A 22789-nucleotide genomic window follows, 5' to 3' on the forward strand; every position below is an offset into this window, starting at 1 on the left:
GGGTGATGATTTGGAATCATCAACAGAACGTTTCAGACACCAAGCAAACAAGTAGCATGTGAAATTTGAACACATAAAACTCCAAATACTGGTTTAACGTGCCCTTTCCTTAAGAGGCAAAGGAGACAGCTTTCATTTTATTTTCAGGGTGCAACAGAAGCTGGTACCAAGGAAAACAGAAGTGGAAATACTTTTCTAAAGCCCTTTCCAAAACATTTGCATCTACATGCTGGATGATGGGCCATGTCCACACACTGTGTGATTCTGGGAGCAGACCAGGGGTTTCACATTCCTGAACCAGACAGGAGTCAAACATTTTCCGGTGAAGGGGCAGCCTGTATTTCTTTCAATCAATTACCTGGTTACAGCCAGGGGAAAACACTAATATTAGAAATCCTACAACTCATAATTCATTATTCGAATGCATAAATCTGGTGAGACAATGTGCATCTTCCCCTCTATCCTAAAAAAGGGTTCCTGGATTCCCTGCAGCAAACTCCCAGTCCTGTTCACATGGAAGCTTTAAAGAAAAGAAACAATATCAAAATGCCTCCTATGTTTATAATTATAGCTTTAATAACATTCCAACTCCTTTCTAACTTTTCTCCAGGTTCCATTTTTGGCCTGTTCTCAGTGACAGCCTCTCACAGACATTTACAAACTGTAACACATACTTTGGTGACTATCAGTTTCACTTGCTCCAGACTGATTTTTGCTTGATGATAGCTCCACCATGAAAAATAAATGCTGCAAGTTATTCCCTCCTAAAGCCTTATAAAGAGAGTTTAAAGGATAAGATTCTCTTTAGTGCTCCCAGAAAGGTTTAGTATAGCAGCAGGTTTTAGACATCCATGTACACACCCACTCCTTCACTTCTATCTGGACTTTTTGACTGGGTTAAAGTTTTACATGAATCAAGTAAGGAATGACAGGGTTGAAGTTTTAAGCTGTAAGATTATAGTGTAAATTAGGGTGGAAAGAAAGGAAGGAAAAGAGACTCCAAGGAAAGGTGAAGGCTCCATGTCACAAACTCAATCAATAAATGATTGATCAAGTGTTTAAGCAGGAGAATGCTGAGGATGGAGCAAAGCCTCCTGAAGAGCTAAAGCTGGCATTGCTGTAAAATCCCTGCTTCTAAACCCACACACAACAGAAAGCAAAGCACTTTGTTGATGCTCAGAAATGCTACAGTTGTAACCCTCATGGTCCAAGTTGATCGTTTCACTGTACAAATTCAGTGAGGCAGGATGGGGCTTTTCTCCCTTTTTTTTTTTTTTTAACAGAGTTCCTTGATCCTGTGCTGCACACCCACACTGCTGTGCAACATCACTAAAACACAGAAAATGCACAGTGAAACAGTTGTTCACACAAATGTTGGCAAACTCTCACTAAAAGACACCAACTGAAGCAGAGCATCCCAGATTCAGGAATGACAAATGTTTTACAAAAACAGCCTCTCAAACAACATTTTCTAGGACCGGCGTGGAACTTGGAAGTTATATGAATATGAAAGAAAATTCTTCAGGGGTAAATTATCCTCCCTCTGCTTGGGCTAAGAATCCTTGCCCCCTCCTCAGAGGGGATATGCCTGGAACACATCCTGTGGCTTCCAGGAGATCCAGCCCATAGGAATGCACCGGTTTCCCACAGCGAATTCCTGCGCCCTTCCAATTTGGTGAGTAAATATTCCCATGCCTTATCTATTGATCGCGCCCCAGATGTAAAACAAATCAGTCTGTGTAAGAGGAGAAGCTAGAAAAGACTGAGATCACCCAAAATTACCCGCTTTCAACAGCTTTAAAAAAGATCCCCTTTCCTCCCAGGTGCAGCCTCCCTGGATGCCCTCACGCTCCCACATTCGTCCCAAGAGGACTGTTATGTTTCTCCTGGTCCTGAATCCTCCATCCCAAAGGAGCCAGCGAGGCACTGTGGCCACACAGCTGCCTGGCTCTGCCTCTGACTCTCTGCTCCTCCCTGGTGCCCTCTGACCGTGGGAAGAGATGGGATTCGAGGGCACTCAGCACCTCTTGGGGTGCCGAGCCTTGGGATGCATTTGGTGCTGTGAGAACATAGTTGGACACAGAGAGACAGCAAAGCACCAGTGGTCTGCACCAAGCATGCTCAGGCACTGGTTAACAAACAAATCCTTTGCTTTTTTGGAGACCCAGATCTTTAAATCTCATTTTGGCCACAAGTACTGTTCAGATAATCTATGTTTTTAGACTTCTGATCCACCGTTGAACAACCATATGGTTTGGGCAGTCTGCTCAGCGGTGTCAGGGAAGGCCTGGGGCTTGCAGGGACCCAAGGGCTGTGACTGACCTCTGCCAGCACCACTCTGAGCACTCACCAGTACTCCTCTCAAGTGCTCAGCTGAGCAAAGAACAAGCACCCAGAAAGAAAAAGAAAATTAAAATAAAAAACACTTTAACAGCATCCGGCTGCTCTCTGCATCCATTGCTTCCTCCCCAAATAGAACCAGCTTAACAAATAGCTGGGGCACTAATTTTGTAATGAAAAGTAGAAAGTATCAAAAAAAAAAAAAAAAAGGAAGAAAGAAAGAGAACAGACACAAAATTCAACAATCTACCTTAAAATAAACTCTGCAGTATTATCTGTCTCTTGTCAAAAGTTATGAGGGAATAAAAGTGACAGACTGTCTACTAAGATACATCCCATGCCTGAATGACACACCTAAAACTTGTCAGAGATTTCCCTCTGTTGATGTGTCTGCTTATCCTTAGTGCCCACACTTGTGACATTACTGGATATTCTTCTTCGGTGGAAGCACTTGATTTATTTGTTGAAGGGAGAGAACACTTTTTTCCCCACCTGATTTTACCCTTACGACGTGACAGGTCTTTGTCTGTTCCTCACATAAACCAGAAAAGTCCTCGACTAAAACCAGACTCCGTGTAATTATTTTTCCTTAAAAATAAAGTCAATAAAACTGGCAAACGTGAAGAAAAACTCGAACTGTAAACAGATTTTCCCTCACTGCACATTCTTCACATCAAGGAATCACTACTGGTCAACATTAAAACCAGACAAATTATGTGGTGCTTTGGTGAAAGAGAGGATTAAACAACTCATGTGGACAAGTTGCAGAGATGGATAAGGGAGATGCTGCCTCAGTCCAGACAGCAATTAGCTCTTGGGAACTCGGTGTCTGGTCTCCAGCCTTCGCTGAACGCTGCACGTAGGGGCTCCTACACAACATATCAAACCAGAACTGACACACCAGGCTTGGCCAGCTTTTGGGGGCTGTTTGAGAGCTGGACTCCAACCACAGCTTTGATGTGGTTGTGCACTGGGGATGTTCCCATGGAGCTTTAATTCTTGTTAGAGCTGCGGGAGGGTAGTGCAAGGACACGAAGGGAGTTCAAGAGAAAAGTTCTGTCGCAGGGCTGACGCGCGAAGGGTTTCCTTCGCAGTGGAAACGTACAGGACAACCAAAAGCATTCAAAGAGGTTTAAAAAAAATAAAATAAATGTTTGCAGTTGAACATCTGTACTTTTTTTTCTCGGAAGAAACGTTAAATGGAAATTAAACTGAGCAAATAAAGCTAACTGCAGCTATGGAAATATAAAGTGCGTGGACCACGGGAAGGAGAAAAGAGCAAGAGAAACACCACAACTGGAAGGTGCATCCTGGGGGTACAAGCACACGAGAGTTTGAGTGAGTCTAGGTGAGTGCAAGTTGTGTGTCAGAAACCAGCCTACACCGTATCAGCCTGACAGATAGAGATCTTATCTGTTACCCCTGGTAAAACCAGATTAAGCACCAAAATTCCTTTTGTTTCTTCGTTACAATTGAACAATTGAAACTCTCTTTTCCATACTGCAAATATCTACTTTAATTTTGATTTCACTTGATGCAGCCTGAGTGATGTCAAGGTAGCCCAACAACAGCAAAGTGATTCTTGCCCAGTGCTGTGAGGAATCCACAGCCAAGGGTACTGTTCCTGGACTGTTCCTCAGAGCATCCCAATACCATCCCAGCATTGCTTCACAGGGCTGTATCATCCAGTTTTAGAGCTGGTATTGAGTCAATCAGAAAAGAAAAGTGCCTTCAGATATGAAAAAAAATCTCTGGCCTTCCCAAAAGGAGTGCAGGAGGTATTGAACCCCAAGAAAACCCGTGGCCACAGAGGGTTTTGACTTTTAATGTGGTTTCGATTAAAATCCTATCTGTCTCCACAATTTCAAGGAGATTTTTGTTTTCAGTGTCAACCGAAGGCAATGAACTAAAACAAAGAACTTGACACGTACGGTCCCCAATGTACAAACAACTGACTGTCTCCACAGAAAATTACAGGACAGACAAACTGAAGTAACTCTAAAAAAATGAATTCCTAGTTTTGTAATAAAGGCCACATGGTCGGCTCAAGTGAGGAGAGGCATAACTGATCAGCTTGAACCAAACACCACCAATGATTTCATCTTTTCATGCATTTTTTTCTTCATCCCAGGACACATCCCTGTGTCTTGGTCAATGGGAATCGCAGGACTCACCTTCTCACTTAGCAGAGCATTGGTGGAACTAATTACTGAGCACTTAATCAAATCAAACAGTGAATGAATGTACTCTGAAGCAGGAGTTTGTGAAAAACACAAAGCAAAAAACATCACCATGGACTGAATTTTTGTGGTTGAATGTGAATCCCTTATCTGTACTCACTGGAACAATTCTGGTCTGAGTTGCACACAAACTTATTTTGTACACCAGAGTCAAAAACAGTTCAACAAAGCAGAAAATTAATAGGAATGCCATTTGGAAGTTAGATATTACAAACACCTTCTGTGAGATTTTAACACCACCAGACTCCAGATTCTGCCCTAATTTGGTAATAAACCGATATTCTGAACCCCATCCTACAAATACCACAAAACCAAACTCAACCTTGCCTCCTCTGGGCACCATTATTAGCAAAAAATCACTGAACAATAACGTTGGCACTGTAAGTTCAAGCAAGGAACAGCACTTGCAATGGTTTTGGATGTGAGCTGAAAACCCATTTAGTTAGGAATATTTTATTGTGGAAAAGGACGTGGAAACAGAAAATAAGTTAAAAATGATAAAGAGACCTGAATAGAAAACCCGTGGTTATAAATGGAACGGTCGCTGTGAGCAGACAGTTCTGTACATCCACATCTGTTCCAGTTCAAAGCAGTTCATGTGAACCAGGGGAAGAAACTATTTTTTCCTTCAGCTTCAGTGCTGCAAACCTAAGTCTGGCCAGGGCACAGAGTGGGAAGAGGGAGAAACCACCACCACTGCACCGGCTCAACCCAAGTTTCAAGGAGATGGGGCTGCCACCAACATCTCTCCCTGCCTTTGCCCATTTCCCCCCCATGTTAAAACACACTTAGAAGAGAGCAGCAACATTTGCAAACACTTACGGCAATTAAAGCTGTTTGGTTTTGCTAAAACCAAGCTTAACAAAAGCTCTGGTTTTGTTCCTCCACTCACAGATAGTTTCTGTTTCACAACTGTCCCTTCTGGGGCCACTTTGATGATAACGTGGGAAAAGCAGACAGAACAGTCGAACAGGGAAATAAATATATAAAAATAACAGGACTGCTCCAGGATTCATTCAGGTTCCAGAGGAGCTCAGATTTCCTGCCTGTGGATGGCTGAAACATTTTCTCTACCTGGTTCTGGCTTTGTTTCTGTAATATCCACTTTTCTCCATCTTTTAAATTTTAAAAACTAATTAAAAAAAAAGGGTAACAAAGAAAGCAGTGGCAAGAAAAATGTGATGGAGAGAAACAGAAAGAGCAATGGTCTCAAACTTGAGAAGGGGTAAAAGCTGGAATTAGCTCCCTGTTTTGGTCTGACAGCAACGCAAAACTCCAGAGGAAAGACAATCACCCGTAATAATCTGGTTATGAGAAATCTTTACTTTCCTACTTATATTGTTAAATGACAGCACAATATACACCCTTCACTCAATGCAGGAGATTTAAATGTCTATTTGTTTTTTGCCTTTTTTTTAAACATCAGGTTGTTCACATTAAGGTTGAAATATGTTTGGTAGGGTCCCTGATTTTATTTGCCACGTGAAAAACATGAAAGCTTCCCGCAAACCAACTCTGCTCCTGACAGACAGCGTGCTCCAGTCAGTCAATACAGAGTAATTGCTGCACTGAAATCAATCACAGGCTCCCAGGAACTGCTTCAATGGGGTTTTTTACTTGAAAGATTTAGTGTCGTGACTGGGGAGATGCTGAACTCCTTAACTACCATCAGACATGTGCTTCACCTCCAAAATTAAGAGAGGTGGCAAAGTCCCCACTGGATTCCAGAGCAAGCTACCTGAAATGCAAGGATTTTCACTAAATCATCCTCAAACCCCCTGAAACAGATGCACGAACGAAGGGCCAGGACTGTGTCGTGAAATACTGCTCACATCAGGTGGAGCAGACACTGTGGAGGGTGGGAAGGGAGCTGCAGATTTCCCGTGAAAACAGGGATGTGTGGAAGCTGTTGGGACACACGGGAGGGTCTCCTGCTCAGTTGCCCACTTGCCACCAAAACCAGGGTTATTTGAACACTTAAGTGCTTTACTGGACGAGGGCCAGAGGGCACAGCAAATTGCAGGATACAGCCCCGATGAGCTATTTTGAGAAAACATACTGAGGAGAAAGAGAGAAAGGAAAGCTTTCATTAATTTACATTATCAAGACAACAAAGATCTTGTTTTGGAAACGATAATCTGGTTCTTTTAACCGAAAGCTCCTTAGATGCTAAAAGGAGGAACTTTAAAAATTCAATTAACTCATCTGCCATTTAGAAACTATTAGCTTTAAAAGGCTTAGATTTGATTTCTATGCCTCTAGTATGTAACAACGTTTAAAATCTAACCCAAAACCTGTTTCTGCTCTTCCCCTGAGAGCTAGTACGTGGTCTTTGGTTTTTATCACCCAGCTATTCATTTATATTGTTAGATGGGCCTTAAATGGTTAGGATTAATCAAAAATACTTTATCCCAACACACAAAAGACAAGTCATTACAGCAGAGTAAGAATGGTACCGGTGAGCACAATTTCTCTTGCAGTCCATGACTTATCATTATTCTTGGTGTGCTTGAGAGAGTAGATTCTTTCTTAAATGAAAATGATCAGCTGCAATTTTAAAAAAATAAGCTGTTTCACTTGGGCCAGATTTTACAGTGTGATGACACCCATCAGTCAAAAGTAAACAACAGAATAAATAAGCACAGCCTGATAGTCTAAACTCCAGTTCTGAACTAAGGAGCACTTAGAACACTTTTACCCTATTTAATTTGGGTTTAATATACACTGCTCTGCTTCCACCCTCACCTACACATTGCACGTGGTCTTACCCTGGAGAAGTATTCTCTTCTCTCAGCTGAATCCATGTCAAGTGAACTAAAATGACAATTCTTATTTTCTGTTACCTGTCAAGCCCATAAATTCAACATATTCACTCATGTCCTATAACAGACGTTGTGCAACAGCAAATGAACACAGCGCAAATTAAGTTGATGGGCTTTCTTGATGTCTCAATAAAATTTGTGAAGTCCTCTAAGATCCATGGGTAAAGAAATACTTTGCACTTCTAAAACACGTGCAAAAGGGCTGGGACATGATTTGGGTGTTCAGCCTTTGCCTTTCAACCTGATTCCCAACCACCATTAGCTAAAGATGGATCTCCTGCATGTCCTTGAGTACAACTGTTCAGAAATGGGAGCTGTTCCTATTCCAAGAGCCCAAACATCATCTTACATCTCAGGGCACATGAAGTAAAATATTTCTACAAAATGACTGAATTTGAAATACAGATCTGTAGCACAGAAATAGTGGTCTCTCTTAGCTGAAACATGTCCTGGCAACGTACCTTAAGCTGCTCCCTCGTGACTTTAGGCACTCTCAGCTTCCTGCCAAATGGATTATTGACAGCAATTGTAAAGATGAAACAACATTTCAAATCTATGTCCCTGTCGATGTCAACACTAAACCCCAGAAGATTGTTCACAGACAAATTGATGGAGCTGCAAACACAACCCTACTAGTCCAGTGCTGATACCCATATCCCCAGAAACCCTCCCCAGAAAGTTAAGGATCACTCAATTCACACCCTCTGTACAATCAGTCCTGCTGATTGAAAAAAAAAAACTGGAGTATGTTGACACTCACTCTTCATTATTCTGTTTGTCATCAAGCCCACTTCTCCCACAGGACACATACCTTGATACACAGAGCTCCAGGGAGCACCAATTCCTATTGTCCAGTACATCTTATGCCTTTCCTATTTCACATACCTCCTAACACAGACATGTGCTGCTTAACCACAAAGAGAGGTACCCCCAAGGCATATTCTGGCCAAGAAAATGATGCTCAGGATGTTTTAGGTTAGATTACTTCACATTTCTAATGAGGAAACAAAATCATAGCATGTTCTGCTACTGATGGGCAGAGGCAGTCTTAAATTTTAGTGGGCAAATACCAAAAGGAGACCACTACCTTAAAATTCCTGGCAACATTCATTTATTTTCAGATCTGTTTCATTGAAGTTTATGGTTGGTTTGGGGCACACTACCAGCAGCATGAGGAACTGTCTGTATGCCCCAGGAGAGTGAATTTGTGAAAGTACGTTGCTTGAGCTGATTAAATGAGAGCACCTGTTGCTTTGGACGTTGGACTGATCAACAATCCTTAGGGATTGTGTGAGAGCAATAATTAACTGGCATCTCACTCTGGTTTTATTATTTTAGTGATAAACTAACCTTAAAATTCTTTTAATACTTTTAATTCTTAAAATACTTTTAATTACTTTTGTTTTAACTCTTTGCCCAGAGCTGCAAGGTCTTACCACCTTGGAAGAAGACGCAGAAAGCAGCAGCGGGCAGTCTTTCATCTCCATATTTCATGTGTGAGACCCCTGAGGCACAGCCTCAGGGCCAGTCTTTTCCCTCCACGACCCCTAAGCTGGAACTCCTACACCTGGCTAAAATCCTGGAAAAAGCCTGGCTCCACATCCTTACTTTGTGACTCAGGCTCATTTCTGTTTATACTCGAGTGAGCTGAAGAATGATGATGACTAGTAGCTATATAGATAAATAAAGTATATTAAGTCACAGGAAGTAAAAAGGGAAAACCATTAATTTATTTTTAGAAGCCTGCCCTTGCCATTCATCAGAAAAAGAACATTCAAAAGTATGCAGCGAGATACAAGCATCTGGATGAGGTTTGCTGACCAAATACCAACATTGAGACTACACACAGAGAACCATTCTCCTTCTTTAGACCAGTCTCAGACTCCGTGCCAGGAGCACAGGATGCAGACAATAATGTAGTAGTTTCCACTAGTGAGCCTGGGGAAAGGGTGCTTTCACCACATTGCTACAGTTTGCTTAGTCTCATCCTTCCAGTGGTCCCACAGCTGGTACCTCCCCTCCGGATACATCGTGGCACCAGCTGGTACATCCCAAACTGTTCCACACACATCTTCCATCAGCGGTGTCCCCACCAGGCTAAACACATGAGAAAAGGTCTCAAGGTCCAGATCAGCTTCTCCAAAGGAATAGACCAATTGCCCCTGCACCTCAGCTGGGGCGATCCCAAGCACAGACACAGGTTGGGCAGGGAATGGATTGAGAGCAGCCCTGAGGAGGAGGACTTGGGGGTGTTGGTTGATGAGGAGCTCAATATGAGCTGTCAGTGTGTGTTGGGCTGCATCAAAACCAGCGTGGCCAGCAGGTCAAGGGAGGTGACTCTGCACCTCTACCCTGGAGCATTGTGTCCAGCTGAGGGTCCCCAACATGAGAAGGATGTGGATGTGCTGGAGCAAGTCCAGAGGAGGCCGTGAAGACGCTTCAGAGGGCTGGAGCCATGTATGAAGACAGTCTGGGAGAGCTGAGGTTGGTCACCCTAGAGAAGAGAAGGCTCTGAGATGACCTTAGAATCCCTAAAAGGGGCTCCAGGAGACCTGGAGAGGAACTTTGGACCAGGGCACGTAGTGATAGGATGAGGGGGAATGTCTTCAAGGAGGGAGGGCAGGTTTAGATTAGGTAGTAGGAAGAAATTCTTTACTGTGAGGGTGGTGAGGCACTGGAACAAGTTGCCCAAAGAAGATGTGGCTGCCCCATCCCTGGAAGTGTTCAGGCTAGAAGGGGTTTTGAGCTACCTGTTCTAGTGGAAGGTGTCCCTCCCCATGGCAGAAGTATTGAAACAAGATGAGCTTTGCGGTCCCTTCCAACCCAAACCATTCCGTGATTCTCTGACAATGCCAATGCTAATGAAAAACCAGGAGGTGATTTAATATGGAGTTGGATGCCCAACTCCCAGGCACACAGCAGTGAATGCAGTACGCCCACGCAACCCTTCTTCTTCCTTCTCTTGCTGGTTTGCCAAAATCCCATGAATCCATCACTACAAAACCTTTTCAGGACAATAGCGCCGCAACACACTGTGATGAATGGGATGGTATTTGCATAAAAGCTTCCATCTTTTGCAGTCTGCAGTAGATTTTTTTTTTCTTTCCCTGGGCAATCATACCACAAGCATAAAGTCACACCATATTTTGAGTCTTTGCCTGCCAAAATCCGGGAAGAATTGCAAAGCACATCCATTGACATATCTAGCGGTGCGCCGTCAGCCAAGATGCCATAGTACAAATGGTCAGACATAAATACAGGATGGGTTTTTCTTTGACTGTTACTGCTGCACTGAACCAGTGTCTGTCACCTTCCCTGCTTCAAAGTAGTAAAAAACCAAAACTTTGAATGATGCTCAGCCCTGAAACGTCCACCTTGGCTCTTTTTCTGCTTCTGAAGAACAATTATAAGACTCCCACTACATCATGTTAAAAAGTAGAGTTTCAAAATGTATTCAGAGGACTCTGAGTTCATTACTTTTACCTCCATGATGTCACTGAAGTCAGTATCTGTTCACTTTTCCTATTCAATTTTTAACAATGTGTCCTGAATCTGCACTGGAGATGTAATTTAGTTGCTAGACTTTTTCCTTTTTTCACTAATGTAATGCTCTGTAATGTATTTCTCTCTCCCTGGACAAATTTTTTTTCTTAGTGAACATCACTTATCAACACACAGATCCCTATTGCAATATTCCAAGCAGGATATCAGCTGACGTCAATGAAGAAGTACAAGGGGCAACAAATATTTGCAATGTGTTTAGAAAACAGAGGGTTTTTTCTCATTTTAGTACACACTCATCAAGTTTCTCCCTTTCAGGATACAAATAGAGGGAGAGGTAAAACAGCGGGACTGGGAGCCAGGAATACATAACTTGTATTGTTGTGTATCACTGCTGTCATGACAGAAGTTAAATAATTTATAAGATATAAAAAGAGCAGTTAATGCCTGCAAACCACTTAGGCTTTTCATAACAGATTACAGATTTTAAAACTCCCCCAGATCACTTACAGTTGTGTGGGAAAAGTCATAGGTGTTTGTGTCAGCTTCAAAAAAGAAAAGGTTCCAGCTTGCAGAGCTGCAGTCCGAAAGGACATCTCAGTAATTGTATACATTATTAATATACCACTGATAGGAATGAGAATGTACATCCAGGTCCTAGCACAGATACAGAGCTGCCAAGAATAAATCAGATATGCAGATAAGGTAAGCAGGCAAAGATATTAAAGAGGAATGGCACTGGATCTGGTGTTGCTACTATCTTTCCATCAGTTCAAATCTGGAAATAGTTCCCGTAATGGCTGGAAGGACAGACTGCCAGTAGAAGGTTCAAAAATGTGAACTGTGGGAGTCTGAAGAAGACAGAAAACACTGGCATGTGGGCCAGCCACAGAGCAGAGGCAGGGACAAGACACTGGGAACAGCAAAGGGAGCTCAAACGGCAGGACCCACGGAGCAGCACAAAGGAACAGAACAAACGGAGCGAGGATGTGCATGGGGACACGGGTCAGCTGCTGCAGATAAAGGCTAAAGGATACAGGGAGGTTAGGGGGCAGGGAGAAGGGCTGGCCCTCCCACCAGGATGTAGTACTACTTTCAGAAATAGAGGGACGAGGGATACAAATCAAAGGCTAAACCAAATAAATAAGAATCCGTTTCCCTGGAGGGCCTGTGGGCTTGCCTGTGAAGCAGCCGTGGTGACTAATGCAGCCCAGCACGAGGAGCTTTGCTTCCTGTGCATTCCCAGCCTCCCAAGCGAGGCAGCCTCTGTGGTTGTTGTTAAAAGGCCCGAATTTACCACAAACTACCTCTCAGGAATGATGGAGACACCGCTACCTTTTTTTTGCTCTTCAGAGCAGCAGAACGGAGTCGCGCAGCGTCAGTGACATTGCTTAGATCTAACAGCTGGCACAAGATGACTTAGCACCACTGAAAATAACACCCTGATAGGGTCTCAGCAAAGCTGCCAACCCCTGAAAATTTGTCATTTGTAAAACCCCTCTTGGGGTTTGTACCTATGACAGAACTGCAAGTCCTGCCATAATCTCCAGTTGGCCTGCAAACATGAGTGAGGTCGGGAAGGTGAATGTTCCCACCCCCAGCTAAACATCTTCTGCAGTCTCTGAAATTAAGCACAACTATTTCTAACTTGGCTTGTATAATAAGGTATGAGGCTGTGTGCAGAAAGGCTTTCTCAGAATCCCTGAAAACACCCATAAGAAATGAGGAAAGTGGTGACTTCTGTTCCTGGAGCTCACCAGACTGACGGTTCACCTGCACAGTGACCCAACAATATTTCCATATGAAAATGAGCCATTTCTATATGAAATGCATACTTGATAGGGTAAATTCTCCAAACTCCCCATCATCTTGCCAAGGACAAGGACAAGGACTTTGGACAGGCTCTCCTATGGAGCCTGCCTGGTGGTTCAGGCTTGCACAGCTCTTGTCCCTGTGCTGACTGCCCTCTGCAGCAAAGGAGGATAAAGCAGAGGAATCAGCCTTCCCATGGCACAGGGCAAAGGTTTACAAGTACCTTGACAATACAGAGCAGGATGCTGAGCTCTGCGTGGAGGTTGATAGGATCTCTTTCCCCGCAAGTCCCAAACCTTGCTGTACAGCGCAACACAACCATCTATTTAGCTCTATGATCTCAGTGAGAACAGCTTCTCCCTGCTGGAGAAGCTTCTGGTCAGCAGTGTACCAGAGGGGATCTTGCTGAGGACCCAGCTGCATAAGATGCCAGGCATGCCCAGCGAGTGCCAAGTACCCCCAACAAAACGGGGGGGGGGGAAGATGAGTAAACTTGGCATTCGTCAGCCTTTCACACAGTAAAGTCCTGTTTATCATGCCTGTTACAGCCCCTGCCTTTCCTCCTCTCCCCAAAGTGATTCTAATTTAAAGTGAGCCTTATTTTCCAACCACAGTACGTCCCCAAGCATTTCCTCTTCTCGAAAATTGCCAGAATTCAAAGGGTGCAGCACAAGTCAGAAGGGACATTTTTCCCTTCCCCGATGCCAACAACTGCTGCTCCTTCCCAGGGTCGCTCTCCCGCCTCCCGTTCTGGCACGTTGCTTTTACCCCATATTTCGCGTCACGCCCATCCAACCGCAGCGGAGCGGCCAGAGAGCCACACGTGCCTTCCCGGCTCATCCACCACACCTGGCTCGGCAATTCCCTGCTTCCCACCGCCTCGGTGCTCTGCAGGAGCAGCTCCCAGGGGCTGACAGAGCGCCCTGCTCACTACCAGTCCTGGGCAGGACTGAGGCACAAAGTCAGAGCCGCTGCCCCAGCCGTGCGCGTGCTCGCCCCCAGAAATTAATAAGTTATTACGGCAAATTAAAATGCTAAGTTAATGATGTGCATGACTGCAAGTTACAGAGCTGGAAAAGAAGTCCTAATTAAATCAATACAGTTATTAGTCCCTTGTCATCTCTGATTAATTATTAGCTTAATATGCTTCATCATTTTCACTGTTAATGGAAATAGCTGCAGTGCTACCATGGGAAGCAGGGCAATATGGACCAAAAACCTAAAGAGCTGTGCTGGAAGTCCCAGCCTTGGGTTGAGCAGTGTATTCCAGAGAAAAGGGGAAAAACATTTCATTTTCTGGGGTGATAGCCTGACAACATTTAAGGTGGTGACAAAACTCTCCCGTGGTTTTCAAAGGGGGCAGATGTCCATTCAGGGAATTTTTGATCGTTGAAACATTGAGGCGTAAAGACCTGAATCCTAAACCTGTGCTCAGTCCTGAGCACTTGTCCCCTGTGCCTCTAAGCTTTTCTCTGAAGTGACAGGACATCACCATGGTCCTCTTAGAAGCTAACATGCCAATACCTTTCCCTTGAGCCCACCCCAATTCTGACCCTCATCCAGTCTTTATTAGATGTACTTGTTACCCCAGGACATCAGGAAGGAGTTGCATATAATAAGCTGACAGGCATCAGCTGCAATGCCTGGCTCCTTAGGGCACAGATGTAGCTGGGGACACCTGTCCTTTCATGCCACCAAAAGAGCCAAAAATAATGTGCTGAGGTCACTTTTTTTCTTGTGAGCCGTAAGTGAAATAGTCCTTTGGATGTAGGCAACAGACAGTATTTACCCAGAGCTTATAGGAGCACAGGTTTTCCCCCTTGTTTTCCTGTCTTCCATCATCCTCTCACTGACCCCAAATTTTTTCCCAACTCCTTGTAACAAGCAAGTCTCCTTTGCTGTCTGCGGGAGGTTTTCTGAGTACAAAGAGCACACACAGACATCAAGGCTGGGTCTCCACATGTCTCTCCAGCAATAAATGCAGAAGTTACCAAACAACTAGGTAGGATTTGTACCACAATACATGGCTGTGCTATGTAATTAGACAAGAGTTTCATCTTATAACCAGCTTTTACAAACAAGCTCTTTTGGATAGGTTATCAACAGAAACACAAACATGCACTTCCAAGAGCAAAACCACTCCTTGAACTCATCAATGAAGCTGGTGTACAGTGCTCATGCTGCTAAATGGGTGACTCAGTAAATTAAATAATGTCACTGCAAAATACTACGTTTTCCAAAGATAAAAAGCCACTCAAAAGGTTTCTCAGGACTCTCACCCTATCGCTGCGATTGCCTCATGATAAATTGCCACCTGCCCCGTGAGTAATGGTGGAGTTTCTAGTGCCATTTTATCATGTAGTCCTCTTACCCATATCTCTGTCAATGTACTGTGACAACACTTCAGCTTCCCCTGCTTTCCACGACAGTTTTGAAAAGTTCAAGCTCCTTATTTTCATAAAGAAGTCAAGGTGGGACAACCAGCAGAATACAGAAACCCAGTCCCCCGGTATTTAGATACAAAGCCCACCTGTTTTGTGTCAGACATTAAAGTTTTCGTTCTGAGCGCTCTGACCAGCCTATGGTTTGATGAGCAAACAGCATTTCTTTTAGAAATGGGCTGAACTCTGATGAAATATTTGGTCATTTAATGAGTAGGCTCCAGGATAACAGTTTTCGTGGGAATCCAAAAAGAGGGAGAGAAGAAAAGGGCTCCCTGTGCTATTCTTAGCTGCCACCAGTTAGATTTGGAATTTTGATTGTAAAGCGTGGAATTTATAAATGGTGCCATGCTAAATTTACTTCATTTGTATGTAATTCAGCTGGATAATCAAATGTGTTCCAGTATGTTCCTGGTTAGCATCTCAGTCCCAGTTTTATTGTCTCTAAACTGGGAGAAAAATGCGTTCAGTAAATAGTACTCACAAAATTTGTGTTCCAGTGCCTGTGTGCGAAGGTTTTATATACACAGTGTGTGTGTGTGTGTGAAGATTTTATATAAATGCACATGTGGGTGCACATGCATGCACACAGGCACCGAGCTGTGATTTATTTCTAGAGGGAAGCCAAGGAAATTCCCACCCCCTACCACTTAAACGATCTGCTCTTTGGCTCCAAACACTCTGTAACTTCTCAGCCAAGGAATGTATTGTCCCCTTCCAATATATATAATTTATTTTGCTGCACACATTAGTTAATGATACCCAGATACATGATTTAGTCAGTTCTGTAAAAGCATTACTGACAATCTCGGACAGATCCATTTCATTTAGTAAGATTTTTCTTTTTTTTTTTTTTCTAGCTCGACTTCCGCGGCACAGTGTGAATTAAGAACAATCATCAACTCAAGGATTTGTCACATATACTTCGTACTCCGGCAATTTCCCACAATTAGATTGGCTTCCCGGGGCTAGACGAGCTTTTAATTACAATATTAACGCAGGTTAAAAGGACTTTACACCGTTTTGGGGGGGTGGGGGCGGAGGTGGGACAAAGCTATTTCATTTCGCCGCTACTCCGCGGAGATTATTTCTGGATTTTTAAAAATAGTCGATGAAACGCTAATAATAAATCCCTTATCGGGGCAGGCGGGGCGGCCCGCGGAGCCCGTCCCCGGCCGGGCAGGAGCGCTCCCCATCCCGCACCGTCCCCGCCGCGGCCGGCGACACTTACGCGGTCCCCAAGGCGCGGCGGCCGGCAGCCTGCGCAGGTGGATCTCATCCTTATCCATCGCCCGTCCGAGCCCTGCAGCCCGCCTGTACTTGGTACCACACCGAACTTGCCAGGATCCCTCCTCCTCCTCCTCCTGCTGCTGCTGTTTCTCCTCCCTTTTTTTCCCCCCCCTTCCCCGCGGCGCCTGTCGGGGAGGGCGCGCTCACCCTGCGAGCGGCTCCGCCGCCCCCGGCACACTTTAAATACGGGCGGCCCGGCCCGCCGGAGCGCGGCCCTCCGCGGGCAGCCGGCCCTCCTTCCCTCCCTCTTCCCTTCCTCCTTTCCCTCCCTCCCTCCCTCCCGCTGGCGCCGCCCCCGCGGAGCCCCCGCGGCCCCGCGCGTACCTGCGCTGACCTTGGGCGCGGAGCGCCCGCGGAAGGTCGGCGATGGGAACGCTCCGCCACAGAGCTAAAGACCCTCGCACTGAGCCGCTTTCAAGTGCTTTCCCGCTCCCTTTCCTATTTTTTTTTGTCACGCTCCCGCGCCTCCCCGTCTCGCTAAAATAAGAGGAGATTTGAAAAAAAAAAAAAAAAAAAAAGGAAAAAGCGCGGCTGGGTCCGCTGTTGAAGCCCCGCGTTGTTTGGGGGTGACTGGCCCCCTCCCCGGTTCGCCGCCCCGTGTTTCCCGCTGCCCCGGTGGGAAAGGTGACAGGGTTGGCAAGTGGGGAAGCGGTGACAAGCTTCTCCTCCGCCCCGCTGGCTGCCGGGGCGCCCCGTCTCTTGGGGATGGTCCTGTGCAGGGCTAAGGGTTGGACTCGATGGTCCTTGTGGGTCCCTTCCAACTCGGCATGTTCTGTGATCTCCCAGGGAGGCTGTGACTGCCATCCCCCTCCTCTCCCAGCTCTGGTCCAGGAGGGATGCTCTGGATGTCACAGCACACACCAACCAAGTCACGCCCTCAAAGAATACCACCAGGTTACTTTTCTCAACTTTGTTTTTTAGGAATGAGAGGTGTAAAACAGCTGCCACTCGCCTTTTACACCTCCCGCTGGGTGGCTGCAGTATTTGTGCAGGATTTTGAACAGGATTCCAGGCTTGTTCATCTCCACGGATTTAAACCCCTCTTCAGTGCCCCCCAGGGATTCCTTGGTCTTCTCCAAACTTACTGCCCGAGCCTGTGCTGTGCTGCAGAAACCCTCTTAGGCAAAACTGACACACATTTATCTGCACCATTTTCTGACTGTTTTCCCTTCTTTTTTTTTCTTTTTTTTTTAAATCTCAGACAAGCACTTAACCCTCAAAAACTCGAAGAGAAGCGTGCAAGGGCTCTGCCAGAAGGAAGCAGGCTTGGCAGGCTTCCCAGCTTCTGGCAGTCAGACCCCAAGTACCCCACATTTGTCACAGCTCCTCGCACTGCTCTGCTCCTGCTGCACCTGGGCCCTTCCCGGTCCCCTTGCACCCCCAAAAGGGACATTGCTGAGTGGCATCTTGCTGGTGGTACTCACCTCCAGGAAACAGGAATCAGGGAGCCCAGCCCAGGGTGCCCACCTGGTGTCAGTGAGCAGACACTGTTCCCACCTAGATCATGGGTCTAGTTCCACCCTCAACCCCCCTTTGCTACCCAGAAGACAGCAGGTTACAGCTCAGATATTCCTGTGGGACAGTGGTCTTAAAATTGTAAAAACATCTTTCCTGGGTTGGTTGGAAGTTTGACAGGAGGGACAGAAAACACGTTAAGATAAATACATAACCCAGGGAATTTACATGCATGGACTTTTCCTTCATGGAATATAAACCCTCAAGGCTTTGAGTCTGAATGCTTTCAGGCTACATTTCATATCTTTTAGCTCCTTTTTTGACTTTTGGGATTTTTTTGGGACAGTATGGATTGGGCTATTTTTAAAATGCCCATCACTTAGTTTATTCTTAGCAGAAGAGAGGGCGAGTAGATTGTGTTGCACTGAAGCCTCAATTACCAGCTTGCTTAACCCAGGATCAAAGGCACTTGGGAATGTGCTCTTTTCCCCTTTGCCTAAAATTAATTTATTTTGGATGGAGATTTGCAACAGAACCAAATGTGGGCACAAGACCAACATATATATTTGTTTTACGGATGTGAAACACAAAGAAATCTGGAAATAATGCTGGATTCCAGTGTCCTATCTCATCGTGACCACAAGCTCCACGAGCATCTGCTGAGTACAGCTGGGGTGGGAACCCAGCCTGGATGTATGCACAGGGCAGCACAGAATGTGCATTCACCACTGAAGTGATACCTTTTCTGTGGGTAATTCCCTACTGAAAGCCCAGCATCATTTTGTAACAGGCTTTAGGAAGTTTTAGTCTGACAAGCAGGATTTCCAAAATTAAGCTTGTATTCCAGCTCCACAAGTGGAAAAATAATAAAAATAAAGTCGACATTACTGCCTCATTCCAGGTGTTTAAGTGTTAATGGGCAATCCTTACTTTTAAAGTGTCCTGAAAATTAAAATACGTTAATTGCCTGGTATTATTTCAGAAGGTCCTGGGGCTGACACGGCCCAGATTTGAGTGGAAGTGGAAAAATCTCAGTGTGCTGTGGAACCTGTGCTCCACCAAGTAGTACTGAGAGGCAGGACAACAAGCTTCCTTCCCACTCCCGTGGATGAGCTCTAGCAGATCCTTGAGCTGCTTTGGAGAAGCCTGTTGTTGGAAACTGATATAAAGATAATGGGAAAACCTCTGGACGGAGCCTGCCTGACCTCCATCCCTCTGTCCTGCTTCTCCACACTATTTCTTTTACCTGTCAGTATTCCCTGGGCTCCTCTGTGTGGGCACATGGACCTTTTAATTGCAGACTACCAAGGGCTGGACCACTGGTGCACCTGAAGGGACAGAACTGCTCGGGCTCCAACCACGCACAAGAGAAGAGGAAACACGATTTGTCTTTTCGAGAGCCCCACGAGCTAAAATAGGCTGTTGGGATGACAGGAAGCAGAGACTCCAGCTCCAGTTTTCTTCCTCAGCATGTGATAAACCCAGTGTGCCATCTCAACACATACTTGTGAGAAGGGTGGCGAAGGGGTGGAGGATCTACTGTCTGTGCAATAAAACAAAAAAATGCCTTCTTAACGGCTAGGAAGGCGACAGTGAAGCTTGGCATCCACACCTATTGCTGGAAATATTTACAGTCTGCTCCTGCAAAATGTACTGTGTACCTTTATAACAATAATAATGCAGTTCTTGGCTCCTGTGTTTGGAAGCTGAGTGGAGGCTCTGGGTGTTCGGGGTGCTCACGCTCCCAGGAAATGCCTGCGTGTAACACCATCCCAAATGCCAAACCAACCAACCAGCCCATCAACCTCCTCCCTGCCTTGGAGTTGCCTCTGAACTATTTTTACGAAGTCTTTTACACTTTTGAGGGGCACTCAGTGAAGGCAGGGATACGCTCCAGCTCTCTGTTCAGCTGGGGCATCCAGAGATAAGAGCCCATATCCCTGGCAGCCTCCCGAAAACAGCATGAACACAATCACATGATGGTGAAACAAACCCTGGCTGTGGCTGTGACAGCAGTGGAGCCCCTGCTCCTCACCTTCACCACTACACACAACACACTCCCTGCCTGTCATTGACTCACAAGCAAAAAAAAAATGGGTGTGTTGTACAGAATCAGGTTCCAGAGAGCCCCAAAACCACAGGCAACATGGGAAAGATAAACAGGGAATGGTAAGTCACAATATAAAAACTAAGGTATACCCAGAGAAATTATTAGGTGGCAAGATTAAATAAATAAGAAAAGGTTTTTTTCCTTGTAATAAGCTGAAACCGTAAGATTCTTGTGTAAATTGCTATATAATGGTAAATATAACAAAACTATGGACACAGAGCATTGTTACATTTTCATGAGATACAACTCAAGTCAGAAGCAATTTTTTTTTTTGGGAAAGGGATGAGAAATATTTGTGAAAAATAGCTCCAGTGGTGTCTACTGTACAAAGTGGTCTGGCTATAATTTTCAGCTGAGTAAGCTCTTAAGCCTCTGATGGCTGGAAAGGCATTTGTGGGGAAGGATGTTCTGTTTCTAATCTCCTTTTCTTGCTACTTACCACTGACAGACACTGGGTCCTGGGCTAGATGGACCTCAGAGTATGGCAAGTCTTTTGGCTGGATAACACTCAGCGTTTATACAGAGCTCATGTACCTAAAGCACAGAATATTTTGTATGTTTTGAACTCATTCATGTCAAGCACAGGCACTTCTGTGCATGCTTATGTTAAATATTTCTTCTGTGAACAGTCACTGCTTCTTTTTTTTTTTTTAATTTTTTTTGTGTGCATGTGTTTTAACATTTTGCCGAAGTTGAGTGAGAAAAATGTTGCTGTTTGTGAGTAACAATGCACCAAGTATATGCTCAAAGTTGCAGGTGGTTTAAGGACTGAATAAAACAATGTCTGTAGTGACAAACATCCACTACCTTGCAGGTCTTTGCCTTGTGCCGGTGGCAGAAGCAGGCTGGGGGTCACCACGCGTTGCCTAAATTAAGAATAAATACTTAGGATGACTGATTTTCACAAGTTTAGACAATGTAAGAGAAGTGGAAAATGAAGTTCCGCATAAGAAAAAAAAGAAATTAAAAGACAATCCCCCCCCCCCGCTTGTACATATGAGGACTATTCCCTTTCTCACGTCCCCATGAAACACTTTCACTAGTTGCTATTAGGCACTAGGATGGGAAACACGCAGGGTTTTCCCATTAATGCTGCCGAAGTTTCCAAGTGTCATTTTACAAAAAGTCAGAGGAACCTCCCACTTCTTTCCTCTGCAATTTACAGTTGAAAGTAACACCACCCAAGAGCCCAGCCAGGGCTTTGAAATGAAATTGGGAGATGCTGTAAGCTGTGTTCACAGGAGAAGGTTTGACTCAGACCATGTGAGTCACAGCTGGTCTCTGATTCTCCCCTTGCTACTGATGGAAGGAAATTATGACAGCCTTGGCTTGCACAGCTGCACCAGCCAGAGGGGTGGGGGAGTGAAACTGAGCCCACTCCCAATTTTTTTAAACCCTCTGCAGTTGGATCCAGTCCCCCTCTCTGTCCCAAGGCAGATTCAACTGGACCCAAGCTACTGCTGATCTGAGTTTCCTGACTCCTTTTGATGAGATTGCCATCATCCATTTCAAGCTCCTGTGGGAATCCGGTGCTATGTTTAAAATTACCCTTGCATTTAGAGAAGTTTTTCCTAATCTCAATCCCTTCTTGCTCTAGGGCAAGTCTGCTGGTCCATGGCCATTTCCATTAGACATAGCAGTGTATGTTCCCTGCTCTTTGATCTCTGACTAACAGAAGCAGCCATTGATTACCTTCTTGAACTGAATCTTCAGGTAACCAGGATAGGAAAAATCAGAATAGTTCTCATGTATCTTTGCTTTTCTTCTCTCTCTCTCTTTTTTTTTTTTTTTAATAGTGTACAGTCCAAAGCAAAAATCAACCCACAGTGTTCCCGTGTGCAAACTGCAGCTGCATGCTACGACCTGCCCCTACATCTTTGGTCTTAAGCAATGAAGGTAAAATATATATATATATATATATAATATATAAAATTGCTTACCAGAAGTTACTCTTAGAGCTTTAGTCACTTGAATCATAAAGAGGAAAAAAGGGTGAAGCATTTACTTGTGACTCCACTTGCCACCCTTTGCATTTATGGGAGCCAACATCTCCCTCAACAGGTATTTAGTCTAAGTATCTTCTGCAACTTCATTTTGAACCTGCAGTTGTTTCACCATTTATAATTGAAACAGCGAAGCCTTTTGTTATAAGACATAAAGAGGCACTAACAATGACTCAGGCTAATAGCCTTTAAGTGGCTTGGATACTGGAAGCTGCAGCCCATGTGCTACAGTCATTCTACAGCAGAATTACCGTCCTGCACAGACTGGCAGCCCACTAAGAGACAAGTTTTTAGCACTTCATTAACGGTGATGGGAGTTTTGCCATGAGCAGCGATGGTTTTCACATGCCAGGACCTAAATACTTTCATATCCTCGTTCATTATCAGAAGATATGCCACTAAAACAGCTCAAGATTTGTTATCCACTGGAGATTAGACTCTGTAAAATTCAGAGACTTGACAGCACTTGCAGAAGGAGATGCTGGTTCTTCCAGCCTCCCAGGATAACAGAGGTCACACCTACAGACCCAAACCACGGTGTTTTGCTCCCTGTCCATCCCACCTCCCAAGCCCCAGGAGCCCAGACTGACCTCCCTTTCCTGCCTTCAGCCCAGATGCCACAAAGCAAGAAGCCCAAGGCCTTTTTGTTCCCTGGTGACTTCTCAAGGATCCCTCCCTTTCCACAGCTCCCATCTCCCTCATGGTGGGGCTACTCTTCACTCAGTTGTTTCCAGCTGCCAGTGTGGCCACAGCTGGGAAGACCTGTATTAACTTC

At 44.9% G+C, this 22789-nt stretch overlaps 1 protein-coding gene across 4 annotated transcripts in view; it reads right to left on the minus strand.

Moving 5' to 3' along the window:
• ANO1 (anoctamin 1) overlaps positions 1-16622 on the minus strand; it is a 79009-nt gene extending 62387 nt beyond the window's left edge. For 2 of the 4 annotated variants that reach the window (XM_027696309.1, XM_027696305.1), the window contains exon 1: positions 16388-16622. In XM_027696309.1, coding sequence (XP_027552110.1) covers positions 16388-16445 — 58 coding nt within the window. In that variant the 5' untranslated portion in view covers positions 16446-16622. The remainder of the gene's footprint in view (positions 1-16387) is intronic. The other 2 variants (XM_027696308.1, XM_027696307.1) reach the window with 1 other exon arrangement.
• Positions 16623-22789: the final 6167 nt, after the last annotated feature.

This window comes from Neopelma chrysocephalum, unplaced genomic scaffold, assembly GCF_003984885.1.
Source record: "Neopelma chrysocephalum unplaced genomic scaffold, ASM398488v2 Primary Assembly neopelma1_106b, whole genome shotgun sequence".
NCBI lineage: Eukaryota > Metazoa > Chordata > Aves > Passeriformes > Pipridae > Neopelma > Neopelma chrysocephalum.